General features: G+C 38.8%; 1 protein-coding gene across 1 annotated transcript in view; it reads right to left on the reverse strand.

Annotated features, from left to right (window-relative positions):
* The window catches only part of SAMD3 (sterile alpha motif domain containing 3), a 34627-nt gene that overhangs the window by 4463 nt on the left and 12006 nt on the right, over nucleotides 1-18158 (reverse strand). Inside the window, exons 6-7 of the mRNA XM_027880525.1 lie at nucleotides 17840-17924; nucleotides 10755-10922 (exon numbers count right to left, since the gene is read on the reverse strand). Coding sequence (XP_027736326.1) covers nucleotides 10755-10922; nucleotides 17840-17924 — 253 coding nt within the window. The remainder of the gene's footprint in view (nucleotides 1-10754; nucleotides 10923-17839; nucleotides 17925-18158) is intronic.

Genomic DNA, 18158 nt, shown 5'->3' on the forward strand with positions numbered 1-18158 from the left:
GGTCCTTCCCCTGAGTTCTGTCAAGACTCCACTACACTGGGGTTTGTGGACTCCCAGGGGTTATGTCTTTATATTTAATGGCCTTCAAGTAGATTTTTCTCTTTCAATTACTTCTCCTGGTCACTTTTCATACTATCATAAAATCATACCTGCCACAAAATCCTTCATTAAATTTGGCAGTTTAGCTATGCACTGTCAGAGGAAATGCATTGTTTGGAATGTCAAGGAAATTCTCTTGTTTGTTTTCTCCTTCTGCTTCTGCCATCACTTATCATACTGGATTCAAAACCTATTCACCCTCTCCTTGCCACTGTAGTTTTATAGGTAAGTCATATTCTGTCCTCAGCCATTCCTTTTCTGGCCAAGACTGTCCTAAGCTATTTAATCATTCCACATATGAAAGCTGGTCCATACTTTCAATTATCCTTGTTAATAGCTTTGCATATTTTCTAATTTCACAGTAACCTTTATGAAATGGGCACAGGATAACAGTACTTGTTGAGATACTGGCACACCCCAGGGGCATACAGTGGAATAATGCATTTCCCTTTTCTTTCTTTCTTAAATAATTCTAACTATTCAACATGCTTTTTTAGACTGATGCTTAGCATTGTGCCAAATATTCTTTGGCCTAGTGTAAAAATATCATTTGTGAATGGTACCAATAAGTTCAGAGCCCATCATTATAAATGTTGTTAGGACTGAGTTTTCTCCTTGTGCCTTATTTTTCATTTATCACTATTGAATTTTATCTGCTGGGGTTTTTTTGCCCTGGAACTCAGTAGTATGGGGTCCTTCTGCAAGTCTTCAGTCTTTTTAGTATCCTTGGTAGCATCACAAAATGTCGCCTGCAAACTGTTCTCCTTTTTCCACATCAGTTAGAAATGTATTGAACTGCTTAAACTTTAATAATCTTTTCCACTGTAAAACAGCTATTTCTGCCTAGCCTTGTTTGGCCTGTCTTTTAACTGCTTATCCATGCAAAGACCTTCCCTTTAGATTATATCCTCTAAGAGCCTTTAAAAGGCATGTGGTAACATTTCTTCTGAAGGTAAACTAAACTATTGTATCAGCTGGATTTCCTGTGTCCTCAGAGTTGAGTACTTCAAAAAACTAATGAATTTATGAAGAATTACTTCTATTTACTGAAACTTTGTTGATTCCTTCCCAATGTGTTCATCTCTTGGGTCTGCATTACAGTTCTTGTCAATTTGACCATTAAAGACAGCAAGTTTCTTGGTCAGTGTGTTCCCCAGCTCTCTTCTGAAACTCTAGAAACTGACATGAAATTAGCTACCTCCAGTTATGTAGTATCATGTTTCGTAACAGAAATTGCACAGCCCAATAAACTATTTTATCCTTGGACACAGCTGAAAATTGTGCACCAATACTTGTTCCTGGCCTTGTGTTACTGCTCATTTTAGTGTAATATTCTGTAAGCCGTTTACTGACATGCCGGTCTGAAACAGAAGCCCTGATGCTGCCTGTGAAGAACGATCCCAGTAATGTGTTTGTCTCAACTCCTGAAAATCCTAGCAAAATCTTAGTTTTTCTGGTATGGGTTTGTATTCTGTCAGCCCTCCTGTGCCTACAGAGTGCGCCTTGAGCACTCCTGCCCCTTAGCTGCACCGGGCTTCTTGTTTCTCACCTGGGCTGAAAAAGCCTTTATAACCAGTGCAGAAAAGGCAGGGAACCATAGGAATTTTGTGTAAATCTCCATCGGATCACTCACAGTCATCAGTCTTATTTTGCCGGTGATGTGTCATCTCTGCAAGCTCCCTGCATCAGCATTTGGTAAATTCTGGTATGTAATTTATATTGGTTACTGACTGTGAAAACCGTCCTAGTATTCACACATCCCCAACTGGGCTGTTCAGCTGTTCCTTAACTTGCTAACTTCCCCTAAGTCAGATGGACTGTCTTTTGCTTCAGCATGACCACTGCACAGAACCAGGGGTTGGTCCATTCTTGTCAGTCTCAAGATGCTCACTCTCACACGTGCCCACATGCAAACTTGGACAGTTGTTGGGGTTCTTTTAATTACATTTACTGTTTTTACTCTCTGCAAGAGCTAGCTTGAAGTCTCTGACTCCAAACAGCTATTTTATTAGTGGTTTCTCGTGTTGGTCTACTTCCAAGCCTCCTGCCCATAGAGCAGAAGCTTCTTCAGCCAGCCAATGCAGAGCATGGTGGCTCATTCCCAGAGGGCCTATCACCTTCAGCGCCTTACATTCGGAGACAAGAAAGCAAAACAAAGTTGACCCAGTGTGCTGTAACCACAGGCTGACTGACTGGGTTGCTTAGAAACGAACACTGAGGAGAAAAAGTTGTGACCTTTACTCTGCCTTATCTGCATCCCCCTTGTCAAGGCAAATGCCACTCGAGTTGAGGGACTTTCTGTGTAGTCATCTCAGTCCTTGAGAGCTAGTTTAGCTAATGACATTATTAATTAGCTAAAGGAGACCATTTGACATTTTCATAAACATCAGTAGCAAGTTCCCAATAGAAATACAGCAGTAGCATAAAGAAGAATTGCTGTCATACCTATCTACTAGGGGAATAAAAAAGAGATGGAAGGCCAGGTTTTGTAGTGCAAATCATCTGTTGCCTCTGAGTAACACAAGCAGAAGTCAGTGTTAGAATTGGTTTTCTTGCAGTGTACATCCTGCTTAGAGCAATCACCATCTGTAATCTCTCCAGCTTCTTAGTTTGTAAACAAGTTGGTTTTGAAGGTAAGCGGAGAGGTGAGAGGTGGCTTCCCTTGGGGGGAAATAAATTATCTCAGTGGGACACCATTTTATAAGTATTTGAAATTTGATTGGAAAAGGATTCCAAGTGTGATCTAAAATCTTTTATAGTTAACACTGCAGTATGAACAGGAAGAAATCTGGGTTTGGAAAGCTGGTTACTGTGCTGATCTATCAGCCTAACACATGCTTATTTAGGCAGGACTCTAGATCCTCTTTACCATCAAAGTGAGAAAGCTAGCTACAACTCAGCTGTTTGACCTTATTTGACAATAAGGTTAAAGCTCAGTTATTTTGATACTGTGGAAAAGCAATCCTAGCAAACCAAAGCCAGGATCTCTTGTCCCAATGTCTGAAGAAGCCACAGCTAACTGTTCAGCATATATGCAGGAAAGAACTAAAAAAAATAGCCTAATTAAATGAGGAATTCCTAATTTTTGAGGTCACCCAATGTCCTCTGGTCAGATTTTCAGTTGTGTCACCAGTAACATCCATTTCACTTGCAACAATAAGAATGTTAATTGGTGATGTTTAATAATTTTTTGTACAGAATTTTATTTAGTGATGTACATAGCTTATAATATAAAGAATTTCCTTTTAAACAATAAAATATTGATTTATTAAATAAATCTTTCTGGAACAAATGAGAATTTACTTCAATCTCTTTAAATAAGAAGCTGCCTTTTTGTCACAAGCTCCTGAGAAATACAGCACACCAGAGAAGATGATTAAAATGATGGAGAAAGGAAGTCAATGAGGTAAGCAGAGGATTTCCAGTATGTCAGTGTGACCTAGCCCTTGCCTACGGGATGGTACTGCAAAAGCTCCTGGTCATTCTGTTGGATTCATGTGCAAAGGGTGACAGCAATGGGGAGGCCATCCCTGAGTGCCCGTGCCCACAACCACCCTTGACTGCTTGGCATCTCAGGCATCTGTGACTAAAGACACTTGATCTGAGAGCCACACAGGTTGTAAGGCACTTTGCCTGTGCTCCAGATGCTTTTTTCAGTGACTCCCACTCAAAATTCATATCTCTACTTGGAACCATATACAAGAGGATTGTGTTAAGATACTCCCATTAAATCAAGAAAACACACATAAAACATAAACACACACACATACATAAAACAACTAGACTCTAAATTCCTCATTTTTCCCATCTACTGAAGCAAGAAAATAGTTAATCATTTGGTTGGAGATGGATTTTTAACTAAAGACCTGATTCCTTAATGTCCTTGTGATGGATCTAGATTCTTCCCAAGATACAAGATTGTATTACCACATTCCTGGAAAAAAGCCAAAGCAAGCAGGGCACTTTATGAGTTAATGCCACAGCCAAGGAAGTGAAACTGCTACATCACTTTGTGGGGAACAGGGGAGCAATTCTTATGTATAATGCGATCTCCAAAGTCTAAACTTCCAGTTACTGTTGAAAGACAGCATCATAAATCATGAAAGTCATTGATGTCAACGCCAAAGTAACATGACTGCATAATCACAGAGTGATGAAAGCTCCTTTGGTGAGGACAGCAGGCACCTCTTGCTCTTTTCAAGGGTGCACACCAATTCCTGAACGGTAAATGCAGCCTAACTGTTGCTAATGGCAAAGATCAAGATCTCTTTTTGAAGAATGCCAACAGGACCTACTGACTCCTCAGTTTGAGAGAGTGAATTAAAATGGGAGCAATGGAATTAAAGCAGCGGATATGAGGACACTGTACCACACACTCTTGGTCTGTTCACTGCCGATCATGGATCCAGGTTCCTGGCATGCTCTGTGAATATTTCTTTGAGGAAACTCCTTTGAATGGAGGCTAATCTGCTTGCTGGAAAGGGTAAAAACAATGTGATGGTAATGAGAACCATGTCCTGGAACAGCAGTGCCATGCAGACAGGTTCAGTGGTGTCAGCACTGAATGGGAGCTCCTTTTACACTATACTTTGAGACTGGGACACTGATGAGCAGTAGTGTTGGTACAGCTGTTTTCTTTCATTACTACTGCTCTTGTTAGCTCCCTGCAGCTGCTAATAATGTTTCCTTTGAAAAAAAAAATTCAAATTTTCCTTGTTAGATGCCAGTGCACCCTCCAAGTCATGTCATTGCTAAGAGCATTGATGCTGCTAACACTTCTTGATTGCTGAGTCTATGTGCATCAGAGTTAGCATCAATGCTAACTTAAGGTACTTACACAAGAAAGCCTGGCAGTAGCAGTTTCAGTCTTCTCTATGCCTAAACAAAGGATACAATGCTTGTATGCTCACTTGGGGAGTCTGGACCCTTGTTTGGAATAATCTTTTCCGTTAATTGGCTTTTATAACTTCTTCAGGGTGAGAAACAGCTTTCATGGTTAGTTAAGTGAGCGTAATCTGAATCTTGTGTCTTGATTTATAAATACTGAAAAGTGGGTCTTGCTATTTTGGAACACGTACAGACACAAGGCATCATAAAAGCACAGTGTGTAGAACAGTTTTTAATACTGCTATTGGAAGGGAAAGCCCTTCTTCTGTGGTGACATTCAGGTTCATCAGAATAACATTACTATGCTGAACACTGGGGTATTTTATGTCAGGAGGAATGCCCAAAACAAGTTATGACAATTAGAAAGTGAAGAATTGTTCAAATAAAAACCCCCAAACACCCCAGCCTGATCTGGAACAGGTATGAATCTGAAAGGCAGGCAGTAAGCTGGACACTGAGCAAGGCCCATCTCCTTGCCCCAGATGGTGGGAGAGAATTGAGAAGGCATCAAAACACCTCTCATGTTGAAATGTTGAACACACAGACAGGTGAAACAGCATGGACAGGCTGCTTTTATGCAAAATGAGCATGTAACCTACTGCAGGATCCACACTGACTTATACTCAAATGAGATGTTTAATTAAAGCAGGCTTTGCTTTAATTACACATAATTGCCCTTTTGAGCCAGGCAGGCAATTTCATAACTAGACTTACATGCTAACCAAAAACTTTCAAAGCCACATAAGTCAGTCTATTTCTGATCACAACTACTTTCTGATTTTTAAGCTGCATAAACAAAATGAGTAAAATGGGTTTTCTTCTACCAAGGGACAACCTGTATTTGACAATTTAACTCACAGAACAATGGAGATACTGAATGACATAAATAAGAAGGTGAAGCGCAAGATGTATACCGGGAATTTGTGTTTAAAGCTTTTGCTTTGACTTAAAAGCATTTTCAAATATTAACTAAGTAACACTACACACTGTGTATGCACATCAAAATTTTACTGGAAAAATCACATTACAGCAGTACAGTACAGCCACCAAATGATTATTTGTATATTCATGCTCATATTCTAGCTGTGCAAACATTCAAACACTTGGAGATGTTAAAGGAAAAGGTACTATCACTCTCTGTCATCTGTGTATGGCATTCACAGTGTAGATGGCACCTAATGCTGTACCTGCCAATAGTGTCTCAGCCACAAGACTGAACCAAGAGAGTTTCTGCATCTCATGCACAAGCTGTTTATATTTTGAGAATTTGTTCCAGACATTTGGTTTCCTTTCTCCCTTGCCTTGTTCTCTCCTCAGTCTTCCCTTTTTCTCCAGCCATCTCTTTCCAAATCCTATTCTCTCCAGACTCCTTGAAATCTTGTTTCAAGTTTCTAACTCCCGCAATGGCATAAGATCATTGACAATCATGATGTTACTTATCACTTCAAAGAAAGGCATATTCCTAGGAAATGTCTAACTTGCCTAATTTACCTAATCCAAGGTAAAAGAAACTCCAGCTCACAGTGTATATATCACTTAATCCTGATTCCTTCTTTCATCAGAAAAGATAATTTCCCGATCATGATGAGCACAGAGCCAATAGGGTAAATTTCACCACTCTTGGACTGCACGATACCACCAAAGCAAGCACATATGGTGCTCAGCTTCTACCTGGTTGCTTCATGGGCCAGAGGTCTTCTCTGCATCTCATCTGGTCCTCTTGGCAGAGAATTTTCACATTCACCATATTCAGCATTCCTGCTTATCTTCCCTGTGCATAAAATCAGCAAATGTCCAACTTCATGAGTTTAAGTTTCGGCAGAATCCTTCCACCTCTCCCAGTCTAAGTAGTCACCAAAACATTTCTCATCTCTGTCCCATAGACACAGAAAGAAGATGGCCTGCTGATGCCCCCTTTATAAATTGTTTTCATTATGTTATTCTCAGCTCTGCTGAGTGTGGCAAATACGCCCAGTTATCTGCAAACATCTACCACTATCTTAACTGAAGTCTTGTCAGAGTCTTTTCACACCTACCTCCACATTTATTTCTGTGACAGCTTCAGAGAAACCCTGATGACCTCACCAATAGGCTGTAGGATGTAAGAAATTGGAGGCATTAAAAGAGGGACTGTACTCTCTCCATTTCTGTTTAAGATCATGACCTACTAACAGTCTTCTAGCCTGTTATATTCCCTTACAGTTCAGGTAACTTAAGATAACCTTCAGTAGTCCCTTTGCTGAGGTATTTTCCCATTTAATGTCTGGGATGGATTGAAGTAGCTTAATCCAGTTGCATAGATATAGTTATTTAATGATCATGATATTTGAGATATCAAACCTCTGGAAGTATCAGAATATGACACATGCCTCTTTGAGTTGGCAGGTGGAGCCATGCAGGATATCTGTGGGCTTTTTCATGTCTGTATTTAGCTAACTGAATTGGTTGTGTAAACACACTTTTCATGAACAGCACTGTTCAAGACTGACAAGATTTCCAAGCTTAAAATTCTGAAAGGAACAATTTGCTCTTTGGTCACTGCTCATGTGATGACTAAGATAATAGCTGATCTACAAGCTTTCATCATATGGAAGCCAATCATCATCTCTAACTGTATTTCTCTCTCCATCACCTCTTGCCTTTTAACAATACTCTGGCCAAAGACGCACACCAAGAAAGTCCTATCTTTCTGCCCCTCCTGGCTCCCCCAAAGTCTAGGGCCCCTTCTATTTCAACTGGCAGGAGGTGGTTTCCCTCATAGACTGAAGCACCATAAGCCAAATAATGCCTTAGGGCAGAGGAAGGGGGGTTTGATGCTTAAAAAAGAACAAGGAGATCAATCAGAACAAGCCACTGGAGGCTGGTTTAGCAGCAATCCCACTCTGGCTACAGCAGGGAGACTGGCTTGGTTTACTTAGGCATTTTCATGGTGTGATCACCCTTCTCATGGAAAGTACCTTTCATTTACAGCAGATAAAGGATTACTGCAGCTCCTGTGGAAAGTGACTGAGGATTCTCACAGCATAGTCATAAAATTTGTTATATATGGAGGCTTTCCTGATAAAATTTTGAATATCCCTAAGACCATATCCCTTGTTTCCATGGTGGTGCAACCTGATGAACCTTTGTAGGGAGCATAATTTAAATCAAAATCTTCTTCGGTGACAGGCACCTCCAGCATGGGTTTATGTCATTTTATTGCCCTGCACTTGCTCAAGATCTTTCATGTGATGCTAGTCACTCTAAAAAGAGTAGCTACTCTTCAGTCTTGCTTGAATATAATGCTCTATAATGAGGAATACGTCAGCAGATGTTTTAAAGCAACTGGAGGAGAAAGACAGATGCTGCACCTGGAAGCAATGCCGTGCATGGGAGGATGAGTAACGCTTGAGCTGCTTTTAGGGGAAGAATGCCTGCTGGAAGGTAATGAGCTTGCACAGACTGAGGGGCAGACATCATCTGCCTCAAAAAATCACAGGAAGCTTGTCCTGGCAAGCAACTGGATTTTCAAATTATGAAATAAAAAGATTGGTTAAGGCTTTTATTAGTAATAATAATCTTATTTTTATTTTTATATAAAAACAAATGCCAGGTATAACAGTGAGACATTTCGCATTAGCAATCCAAGATTATGCTGACACAAAGTACACTTGACAGAGTTACAACATTTGACTGTTCAGAATCTAAAGCTCAATATAGAAGTCAGCTGTGTGATTGGTAAGTAGGTCATCTGTTGGGAACAGATGTGCTCTCTCATCTGCATTGCTTTGCCAGCTTTGACCTATAATGCCCTAAATGTCCTACTCTGCCTATCTAAAGCGAGTGGAGTGATCCAACAGGATTATTTTCCAGAGGTCTCCTTAACCTGGAATTCATTTCCCACCCTTTTTCCTGATGTGTTGGCTTCTAGTTCACACAAGGCTGATTCATTCTTCCAGATTTGGAAAAGGGATGAAGGCAAGGGGATCTGTCTAGTGAAAATTTGAATATCATTTGGCTTTGCCAGTGCTATTGGCTTCTAGATCAAATACTTATTTTTTAAGGCTAAGACACTTTGTTTAACAGTTGTATTTTTCATAGAGTAATTAGTGCCAAGGATTGGCAGAAAGATGCCTTTATGTGTGTTCTTAAATATACAGAATGAAAAAACCTATGCTGCATTTGTTTAAAATTTTATTCAGTTTTGCACATATGTAGTGACATAATTTAGGATCTCAGAGCCAAACATAGCTAAAAATGTTATGACTCCCTCAGCTTTGTGGGACTCAAGCCTTAAGAGGCTCCACAAGTGTTATTCTTTCATTTATATTTGTATTTTATTTACATATATGTGTTCAGGAGACATGGAAAATGTGAGAAAGAAAGGAAATTTGTTTAGGAATACTCAGCATCCTCTCACCTTCTTTCTTTTTAACCTTAATTTGCTTACAACATTAAGGCTAGCAAAAAAATGCCCAGGCCTTTAAAAGAAATGTAGCATTCTTCTTCAATATCTAAAACAAGCAGAGGATGACCAGTGGTGGCCTCAGGCAATGCAGTTAAAAAGTGTGGTTATTTCTAGTCTACAGACACACAGCACAGGCAGTTACACCTTCTCTGTAGAAAAATGAAGCTGAGCATGTCTCTACAGGATCTCTCTAAAGCCCTTCTCAACTAGCTCTTAAGACAGGAAAGATCCACATTTGCCCTTTCCAGGCTTTAGCAGATAAAGGACGGCTAACTCTTAATGCACACACAAAACCAGGAGCCTATAATTTCTTCTTTACTGTTTATTGTTTTGCACCCAAGTTACAGATTTCTTACTTCACACATTCTGCAAACCCTTCAACTGAAGCAGGCATGGAGGGAAATGTTTATTCCTGCACACATTAGCCCTAAGGGGATAACCAGAAATTACTGAAACTTCTAAAAAACCCCAAACCAAACATGTATCTGCATCTTGAGTAGGAAACTACAGCTACCTTCAAACACAATGTATTCAGAAATGCATCCCACAAACCACTCTTGCTCCCCTAAATACAGGGTCTGGTAAACAGCAAGGTACTCATGGGTAAACTAGATAGACATGAGTAAAGTCAAATATCTGCTTACAAATCTTCTTTCTTGCATTCCTACAATTGTTTAAATATAAGTTAAACGTTTTAATTGCAGCACAAGGAAGTGTGTGGAGCATTGACAATGCATGGCCAGAAAGTGTATACATTAATTAGCGTGCTTCAAACACTTACTAGACAGTAGTAGCTCTCTGAATTCTCTAACTAAAGGAATACAAAGCAACTGCATTCATAGATGTGTAAGCATCCCTATGTATACCACACATCAACACAAACAGATTTTATTTACCAAAGTGCAATGTGAGAGTAGAATATGGCCAGCTCAAATACCTCTTTGCATTCTTATTAGTACAGAGGTTTCACCTCTTAGACATAAGTCTCTATTGTTTTTCACTCTAATTGGAGGTATATAACCTAAAGCATCATACGAATATGGCATTTAAAAAAATCCCAGAACATTCTGTCCAATTGGCAATAACTCTAAATGACAAAAAATGTGCAAGGCATCCAGTAAGAGGTTTGGCTCTGCTGTTGATACTCAGTTTTCCAGAAATGGGAAAAAAAGTCAAGGGTCTGATTATAGGACAAGCTTTATACAAAATGAGTTTAAATAGGATGAGATCACTTCAGCTCTCCCCTTTACTGGCTGGTGGCCTTACTGTCAACAGAGGAGCTGAAAGACACACAACTCACTTAAGCACCAAGAAATCTTACCTCTACCTGCACCTGGACATCATTAGGTTTGTTTTCAGCATATGAAGATTTTCTGGTCTGTCCTCTCCTGTGGCCAAACTTGCATTTGTTCCTCAGGACTTGCTCGTCATCTTCGATGGGTCTCCGCACATATTTGAAACGATCTTTAAGTGCCCGTTTCCATAGCAACTGCATGGGGGAAAAATATTTGTCATTACCTAAAGCAGGTCACTTTGTTGTATCTAACTCTACAAAAAAGTGTGTGCCATTAAGCAGAAAAAGACTCATAGGGTGGGATCAGCATATTGGTGGCTTCAGAACAGAAGGAAACACAAGCACCTGTGGTCTATGACTCTATGGCAACCAATAGCTGGGCTAATGGCACTGCTCTGACTTGCTATGGATAACAGTTATTGAACCTTAGGGTTTAGATCTCTCCTGTATAACCAGGGCTGTCAGTGAAACTGCAGTGTGCTTTCCTTTTCTCAGCTCTTACTTTGGGATGCTCCATTCATGACATCAGGTCATGCAACTAAAGTGAAGCAGATCAGCTCATGGGTGCCAAAGAAATTGTGCTGCGGGTTTTTTGGTGGTTTTTGTTGGTTTGATTTTTTTTTTTTAATTTAGTGCACTATTTTTCCTCTGCCTCTGGCAGCATCTAACTGGTTTCACAGTTGTATGATGATTGTATCTTGTAGAAGGGAGAGGGAAAGACCTTTTTCTGGGAGCCTGTGGGTATACTGGATCAGCTGTATTTTTAAACTGAACTCAAAAATCGCTGAATTAAGAGGATCGCTTAAGTAGGTCCTAGTGTTTGTATAAGGTATGTAAATTGCAACTTAAAGGCATTTCTGCACTGTAAGCAGATGCAGTCCCTGTTTAATGGCGCCATTCATGACTTCTTGGCAACCAAAGGCAGAGTTTATGTGGTCCCACAGCTTCTGTCACACTTGTGTCTATCTTTACTCAGGTATTGAAAAGTCACTTGTGAAAACTGGATGGGTAGCAACTTCCTTGTGCATCCCCATGGACCAATGGCTATTTCCATGCAGCCCCCAGCTGGGTGGCCCATGGCAGGACATAGACATGCCAACTACTGACACGTGGGGAACAAATTACTAAGCAAAGACTGTTAAACACATCTGCAGGCAAAACCTGCAGTTTTGAATAGTTTTGTCCATCCTCAAAAGCAATTGCTTATTCCAGTTATTGAGGGATTTTCAATAGTCAGAGGGAACAAAAATTGGTCAGAAAAGTGACTGTAAATGACAGAATGTGGCAAGAGAGATTCAAATAGCTGTGGCTTCACTTTCTTAAATTTACTCCAATACTATATTCACATAAGACTATATTCAAGCCTATACTCACTGACATGCTAAAACAAAATATAAACAGAAGTATGATTACACTAAATTTCTTACTAGAATTATGTCATTTATTAATCAAGGTCACATGATTTGAATGGTTAACTTTGGTGTAAACCTGAATTCAGTAGAGATAGACCAAGTAGTACCGTATCTTTCTTTGCAGTGAGTCTGACATACCTGCCCTTTTCACTCACAGGATACAAATGACAGGATCTCTTAAGACAGGGTAGTGAAGGCATTGTGACCTTGCATTTCTCCCACTGAAATTACTGTTCCCACCTCCCTAGGGTACTAGCTGACTTACAGGACCTCAATCCTAAAAGCAAGACCTCTATTAATCATGGAAGAGCTATGAGAATATAATCCCTATGGTAACTACTTCAGCCGTTCTTGAACAGATCTGGGCCAGCCCTTACTGAAGTATCCTCTCACTGCCAGTCACACTTGAACATCCAAGAACCAGAAAAAAAAAAAAACAAAAAAACCACCAAAAAAAACCAAAAAAACCCACAACAAACAAACAAACAAACAAACAATCTGCATTTCTAGTATGTAGACTTCAGACTTAGAATTCTGCCAGAACAGGAGTCACGTCATGACCAACCCAAACATAATGATTAGAAATAGAGTACAGCTGCTCGCCCAGTCTTCTCACAAGGCATATTCACAGCCTCAATTTCAGTATTACACATCAGCACCATTTTCAAAAGCAATAGGGTGACTACATTCCTTGAAAATCCCCCCCCGTCCACCTGAACCTTTAAGGTTCCTAAATACATTTACAGTTCTGGCCCTATGCATTTTGATGCAAATACCCCATCATTACATGCCTAGCAAAATTTATTTGGAAGCTTGCTATTTTAAAGCTGTTAAGAAAGAAGCAAACAAAAACTTTAGCCTAATGCTTCGCTGAAGTGTTCAACAGATGTTATAATATTTTAAAACATGATAATCACAGAATATATTAGCAGCTGACAATTTAAACATCCCCTTAGTCGAGCTCTGCACAGTTTCTTTCTTTTGAAAATTTCATTTGGCTAAAAGACATTTTACTTATTATTTCACATGAAAGAATATGCTGACACTTATACAAAGCTTTAAATATCCCTCAAAGTTCAAAACATTTAGCTGTTTCATCCTCCAGTTCCCCAATAAATTAAAAGTTTTAACTAAATCTATTTCTGTAATAGAATTCTCATAAACTTAGCCAAGTCCCTTCTCATGTACTTATTTTGAGACTGCAAGCACATACATTTATGTGGTTTCCCTAGTGGGTAATGCATCTTCTAAAAAGGATGCTTTCCTTACCATTTTCAAACGGATAACTTTTTTCTATTTATTTCCCTGCCTTCACACCCCTCAGAAAAAAAAAAAATCCCAGAAAGGTTTACCATGCTTGTAAGGGAATAGAAGGATTAGTCTGTGTCTATCTGACATTGAAGGGAAAGGATTACATGCAGATTAAAAGCAGTAATTTCCTAGCAAATAATCATTTTGTGTGCAGCAGTTACATAAATCAGGCATGTCAGCACTGAGATGCTGGTTTTCACCAGCACCCCGGCACTGCTCGGCAGCCACGAGCTCAAGGGAGCCGCTGATGCAAAGCCGACTGGCAAGTGGCATAAATGAGAGAGCCCTCTCTTTTCCTTTCTCATGTCATAGTTTTCTTGAAATTTTCAGTATGCTGAAATCAAAAGAGGGAAGTAATTCTTTCCACATTGTTGGGGTTTAGCCTTGTAAAAGTGACCAATACAGATGGAATACAATACAGATAGAATATCTTGCAAGTTGTCAAGAAACAGTGTCATGCCAATTTTCTTTTGACGGCTGTCCCTATGATACTGGCTTTTTCTATACAAACTATTCGTCTGTAACTTACAAATGCTGCATTGGTTACAATATACATTAGAAATCTAACAAGCTATTTCACAATTAAATTAAGATTTTTATTTTTTAAATGTTGTTTGTTAGTTTAGGATTGCATTATTCTGTAAGGAAACATCATGGGAAAAGTTCCTTAGGTAATCACTTGAGAACACTTTTTACCAAACTAGTCTAGGAATGAATTTCATTCCAAGTACTCTATAGTCATTATTATAAAATTATTATTTTTAATATTATTTAGAATTTCAGATAACTCTTTCTTAATCCCTGCTTCTACCGTGACCTCATAAATAACATTCTTTTTAAATTCATGGTACATGATCAACTGATTCGTAACTTTACTTGTAAATTACTCAATTTAGGATCATAATCATTGTCCTGACTATACTGCATTGGATAGCCTTCAAAAAAAGAGCTGATGGCACAGAAGCATATTTTTTTTCCATACTGCAAAATTAAATGGGAAACCTTTTAACCAAGAAAATAGAATTACTGATAATCTACTAATAAATCCTGAAACAACAAACTTTTAATGGCCTCTCACTGCAACAGTATGAGATTGAAAATATTAGACTATGTTTCTACAGAACACACACATTGTTTAAATTATTTGTTTAAAATAATTTGAAGTTGTAAATAGGAAGCATCCAGTATTTGGGGAAAAAACCCCAAACAAGCAAACCTCACAAAGAAACTGAAAAAATGGAATGTTCGAAGTTTTGCAAGTAATCTTTTTCCTGTCATGAAAATATTCATGTGAATTTAGGTGCTCCTAGGTTTGTTTTTTTTGTTGTTGTTGTTTTGTTCCTCTATGTCTTTCAGCATATTTTTCCCCTTTTAAGAAAAATGTTGCAACAAAAGTGATGACATTTACAGTTCAAAGTTTCTCGATCCATGTACATCAAGAACATCAAGTTCTTTACATATTAATTTTCTGTTCCTGGTCAGAAGATTCTGGAATGCCAAGACCTTTCACATGATGAGCTTTCCTTTTTCTCATCCAGGAAGCCCAACTGCTTGCCCCTGCCCACCCACACCACGCACACTGGCCAGGGAAGAGCCCAGAACAGTTTGTGCTGCATCCTTCTAGCAGCCAAGACACATCCAATTCTGGTGAAGGGCTCAAAACCGCAAGACTCACAAGTTAAAATTAAAATCACACCACCGACAGACCTTCTCAGGACATCTCCTTAAGAACTACTGCAGCCTTCTGCAGAGCCCAGCAGATGCTGTGGCTGCTCCTCCACCCCAAAGGGTAAGAAAACCTTTTAAGCATAAATTCAGAGTTAAACTGAATCTAGGAACTGAGACATGGCACAACAATAAATGGAGAGCAGTAAATTAATGTCATTAACAGTTACAGTGGGATAGAGCATTTTGCATGGCAGAAAGGAAAATACTCAGCTGCAGAAATGAGCTCCAGCACACCAGAGAGAACGCAAAACTCGGTATGCCGAACTGTGCTGAGCCCTTTTGGTTTTTAAAATGCACGCAACAATTAATTTTTCCTGCAACTTTGTCAAGAAATTAAAAGTCCAAATAATGTAAATAGGCTTGTTGTTATTCTAAATAAACCTGAGTAACTTTATTAATCTATCAGTGCTGAAAATCACTGTTTTCATAGGCTGGCCCAGCTAAATTGCCATGTGTGCTGTGTCCCATTCTCCAGCCTTACAACACAATGAAAGGAACAAGTTACCTGTCAGACACAAACAGCTGTGCACAGCTGGTCACCCAAGGCTCTTTGAAGTCCAAAGAGAAACAAAAACTTACATAGTGCTATTCCTCTCTCCCCAGTGTAAACAGCAAAACCATATTACATGAACTGCATCTCCAGAAGTTTATATATAAATGTTATTTAATAAGGAATTTAACTAGGATTTTTGCTTAAAATACTGCTCTATGCAAGTTTTCCTTTTCTCCATTTACCTATCAGTCCCCAAACAAAGACTTTTCTGCTTTACCTCTGAATTTTATTGATGACAGATTTCTTAAATACTTTCAATGTACTATTCAAAAAATTGTAATAATGACAAGTTTAAGATATACAAAGCCTCTCAGCAATTAATATTTTACATCTTACATTTTAATACTATTATCAGGAACAGCAAGCAGCAATTATAGTCCCTTGCTAGCCAGAGGCAATTTTAAAAGAAAAGCCTACAAAAATTTTGCTTTTTTGAGCTGCTGAAGATCCTTTCTGAGAAAAAAAGAAAGAAAGAATGGCAGTTGCTAATTTTTTTTGCTGTTCATTTGTTTCTTAAACGTATATGTATTTAATTTTACTGCAAGCCTTGTGGTAAGTAGCTGTACATATGTTGCAGGGTTTGTTTTAAGCCATTGCTGTTGTAACACACAACTATCTCAGATCAAGAAAAAATAAGTATATATAGCCTTTATGATCATGAAGGAAGAACATAATGTCTAACACTAAGGCCAATAAAAATAGTAATTCATTCTCACGTCCTCCTCCAAACTTAAGTATACAGGCATACACCTTTAGTGCATTTTTTCCCGTCTCAACCCAGGCAGTGGAGAAGGGCTGGCTCAGAAAGTGTTAGACTAGCAATATTGCAAACTGCTAATTCTAACTTCCTTGCTTACTTGCGGTGGTTATTGCCAGACAAGCTTTCTAGTAAGCATGAGGGAAAGATCAAAAAATAAAGAACAACTTCTCAGAAGTTTCTGTGCCATCACATAATTTCTGCCAGCATCAATCCTGCGATCAACCTGGAAAGTAATGAACCATTTCCTAAAGAACAGAGTTATAAGTAATTTCACCCAGTCTATGGCCCTGCATTAAAGGCATCTGAAAACCTAACTTAAGAACTTCTGTTTAAAAACAATTTTTAAAAGTTAAAGGCTGTAAAATGGCTTTCAGACCTGACCTGAATATCATTCCAGCTCCCCCACATAAAGGCAGCCAGATAAGTCATAGCATTACTCAGAACCCCACCCAAGGACCAACACTGGGGTATTCAGAGAGGTATGTTGATTAAAAAATGATAACTGTTGCTATCTGATCCTTTTGCTCCCTCTCTCCTCTTTGGCATGTGCTCATTGTCTTTAGTCCCTTCCCTTCTGCAGTGCCTGGGCTCAGGGGAGAATTAGAATAGCCACCACTTAAACCTCATCTGTTTTGTTTTGTTTTGTTTTCAAAATTATTTTGCTTTCTACAGTAATGGCACATGAGATATATATTTATACACATTTAAAGCTAACAGTCCCCATTGAGGCTCACAAGCTTTTACAAGGTGCTATAAAAGTATCACATGGCAGTGCAACAATGTGAAGTCAAAAGGTGACCACTGTCCTCAGAGACCACAGATAGATAGATAGATAGATAGATAGATAGATAGATATTCTAGGATTACAAAATGTGTTTTTAGATGATAATATTTTCTTTTAAATTAGGCCTAGATTCCAGACATACTTAAACCACTAGTATTAATGAATGTTGTAGTTCGATCATAAGGCATTGCAAGAGCATCAGTTAGATGTCAGTCCTCATATAGACAATTTTCTAAAGAGTTTGCTTTTTTGTTTTTAAAACCAAAAATAAGTCACATTTAAATTTGTCTTTTGGCATAACAAGTCCAGAAAGAAAACGTACCCAACAACCAACCAAGGACGTCGTGTACAGGTCTGCGTGATCTCCCAGTGGCTTTGAGGTATGGCGATAGCTGGACTAATCTTTAATTAATATAATGAAATAAGAATGTGATTTGCCAAAAGCAGCCAAGTGAAGCTTACAGCTCTGAATAAAGCCAGTATATAAGAAATTGATATTGATTTCTTCTGAACTAGGTTATTTACTTGTGATTGATTATGTGGGGAAAAACCCACAATACTTACAAAGCCATTCCCATCTTCATCAAGGAATGGATATGCCTGCAGCAGAGCATTGACAACAATGTTATATTGCTGACTGTTCGGATATCTGTGCAAACAAGATGAAGACGTATAAGAAACAGTTGTTATTCTAAATATTATTAAACACTAGAGTTTATACTGATCTACATTACACTGACTATTTCTCAGGTAATCAATTCCTCTTCAAAGAACAAAGGGCACGGTTTTAACGCTTGTATGAAATCTTCCTGTTGACTTCAACAGATTTCATACCCTTAGCCTCCTCTGTTTAAACAAGTGTATTATAAAGAACGGCTTTACA

This window comes from Empidonax traillii, unplaced genomic scaffold (genome assembly GCF_003031625.1).
Source record: "Empidonax traillii isolate 1590-97213 ecotype Southwest subspecies unplaced genomic scaffold, ASM303162v1 scaffold72:size2462915, whole genome shotgun sequence".
NCBI lineage: Eukaryota > Metazoa > Chordata > Aves > Passeriformes > Tyrannidae > Empidonax > Empidonax traillii.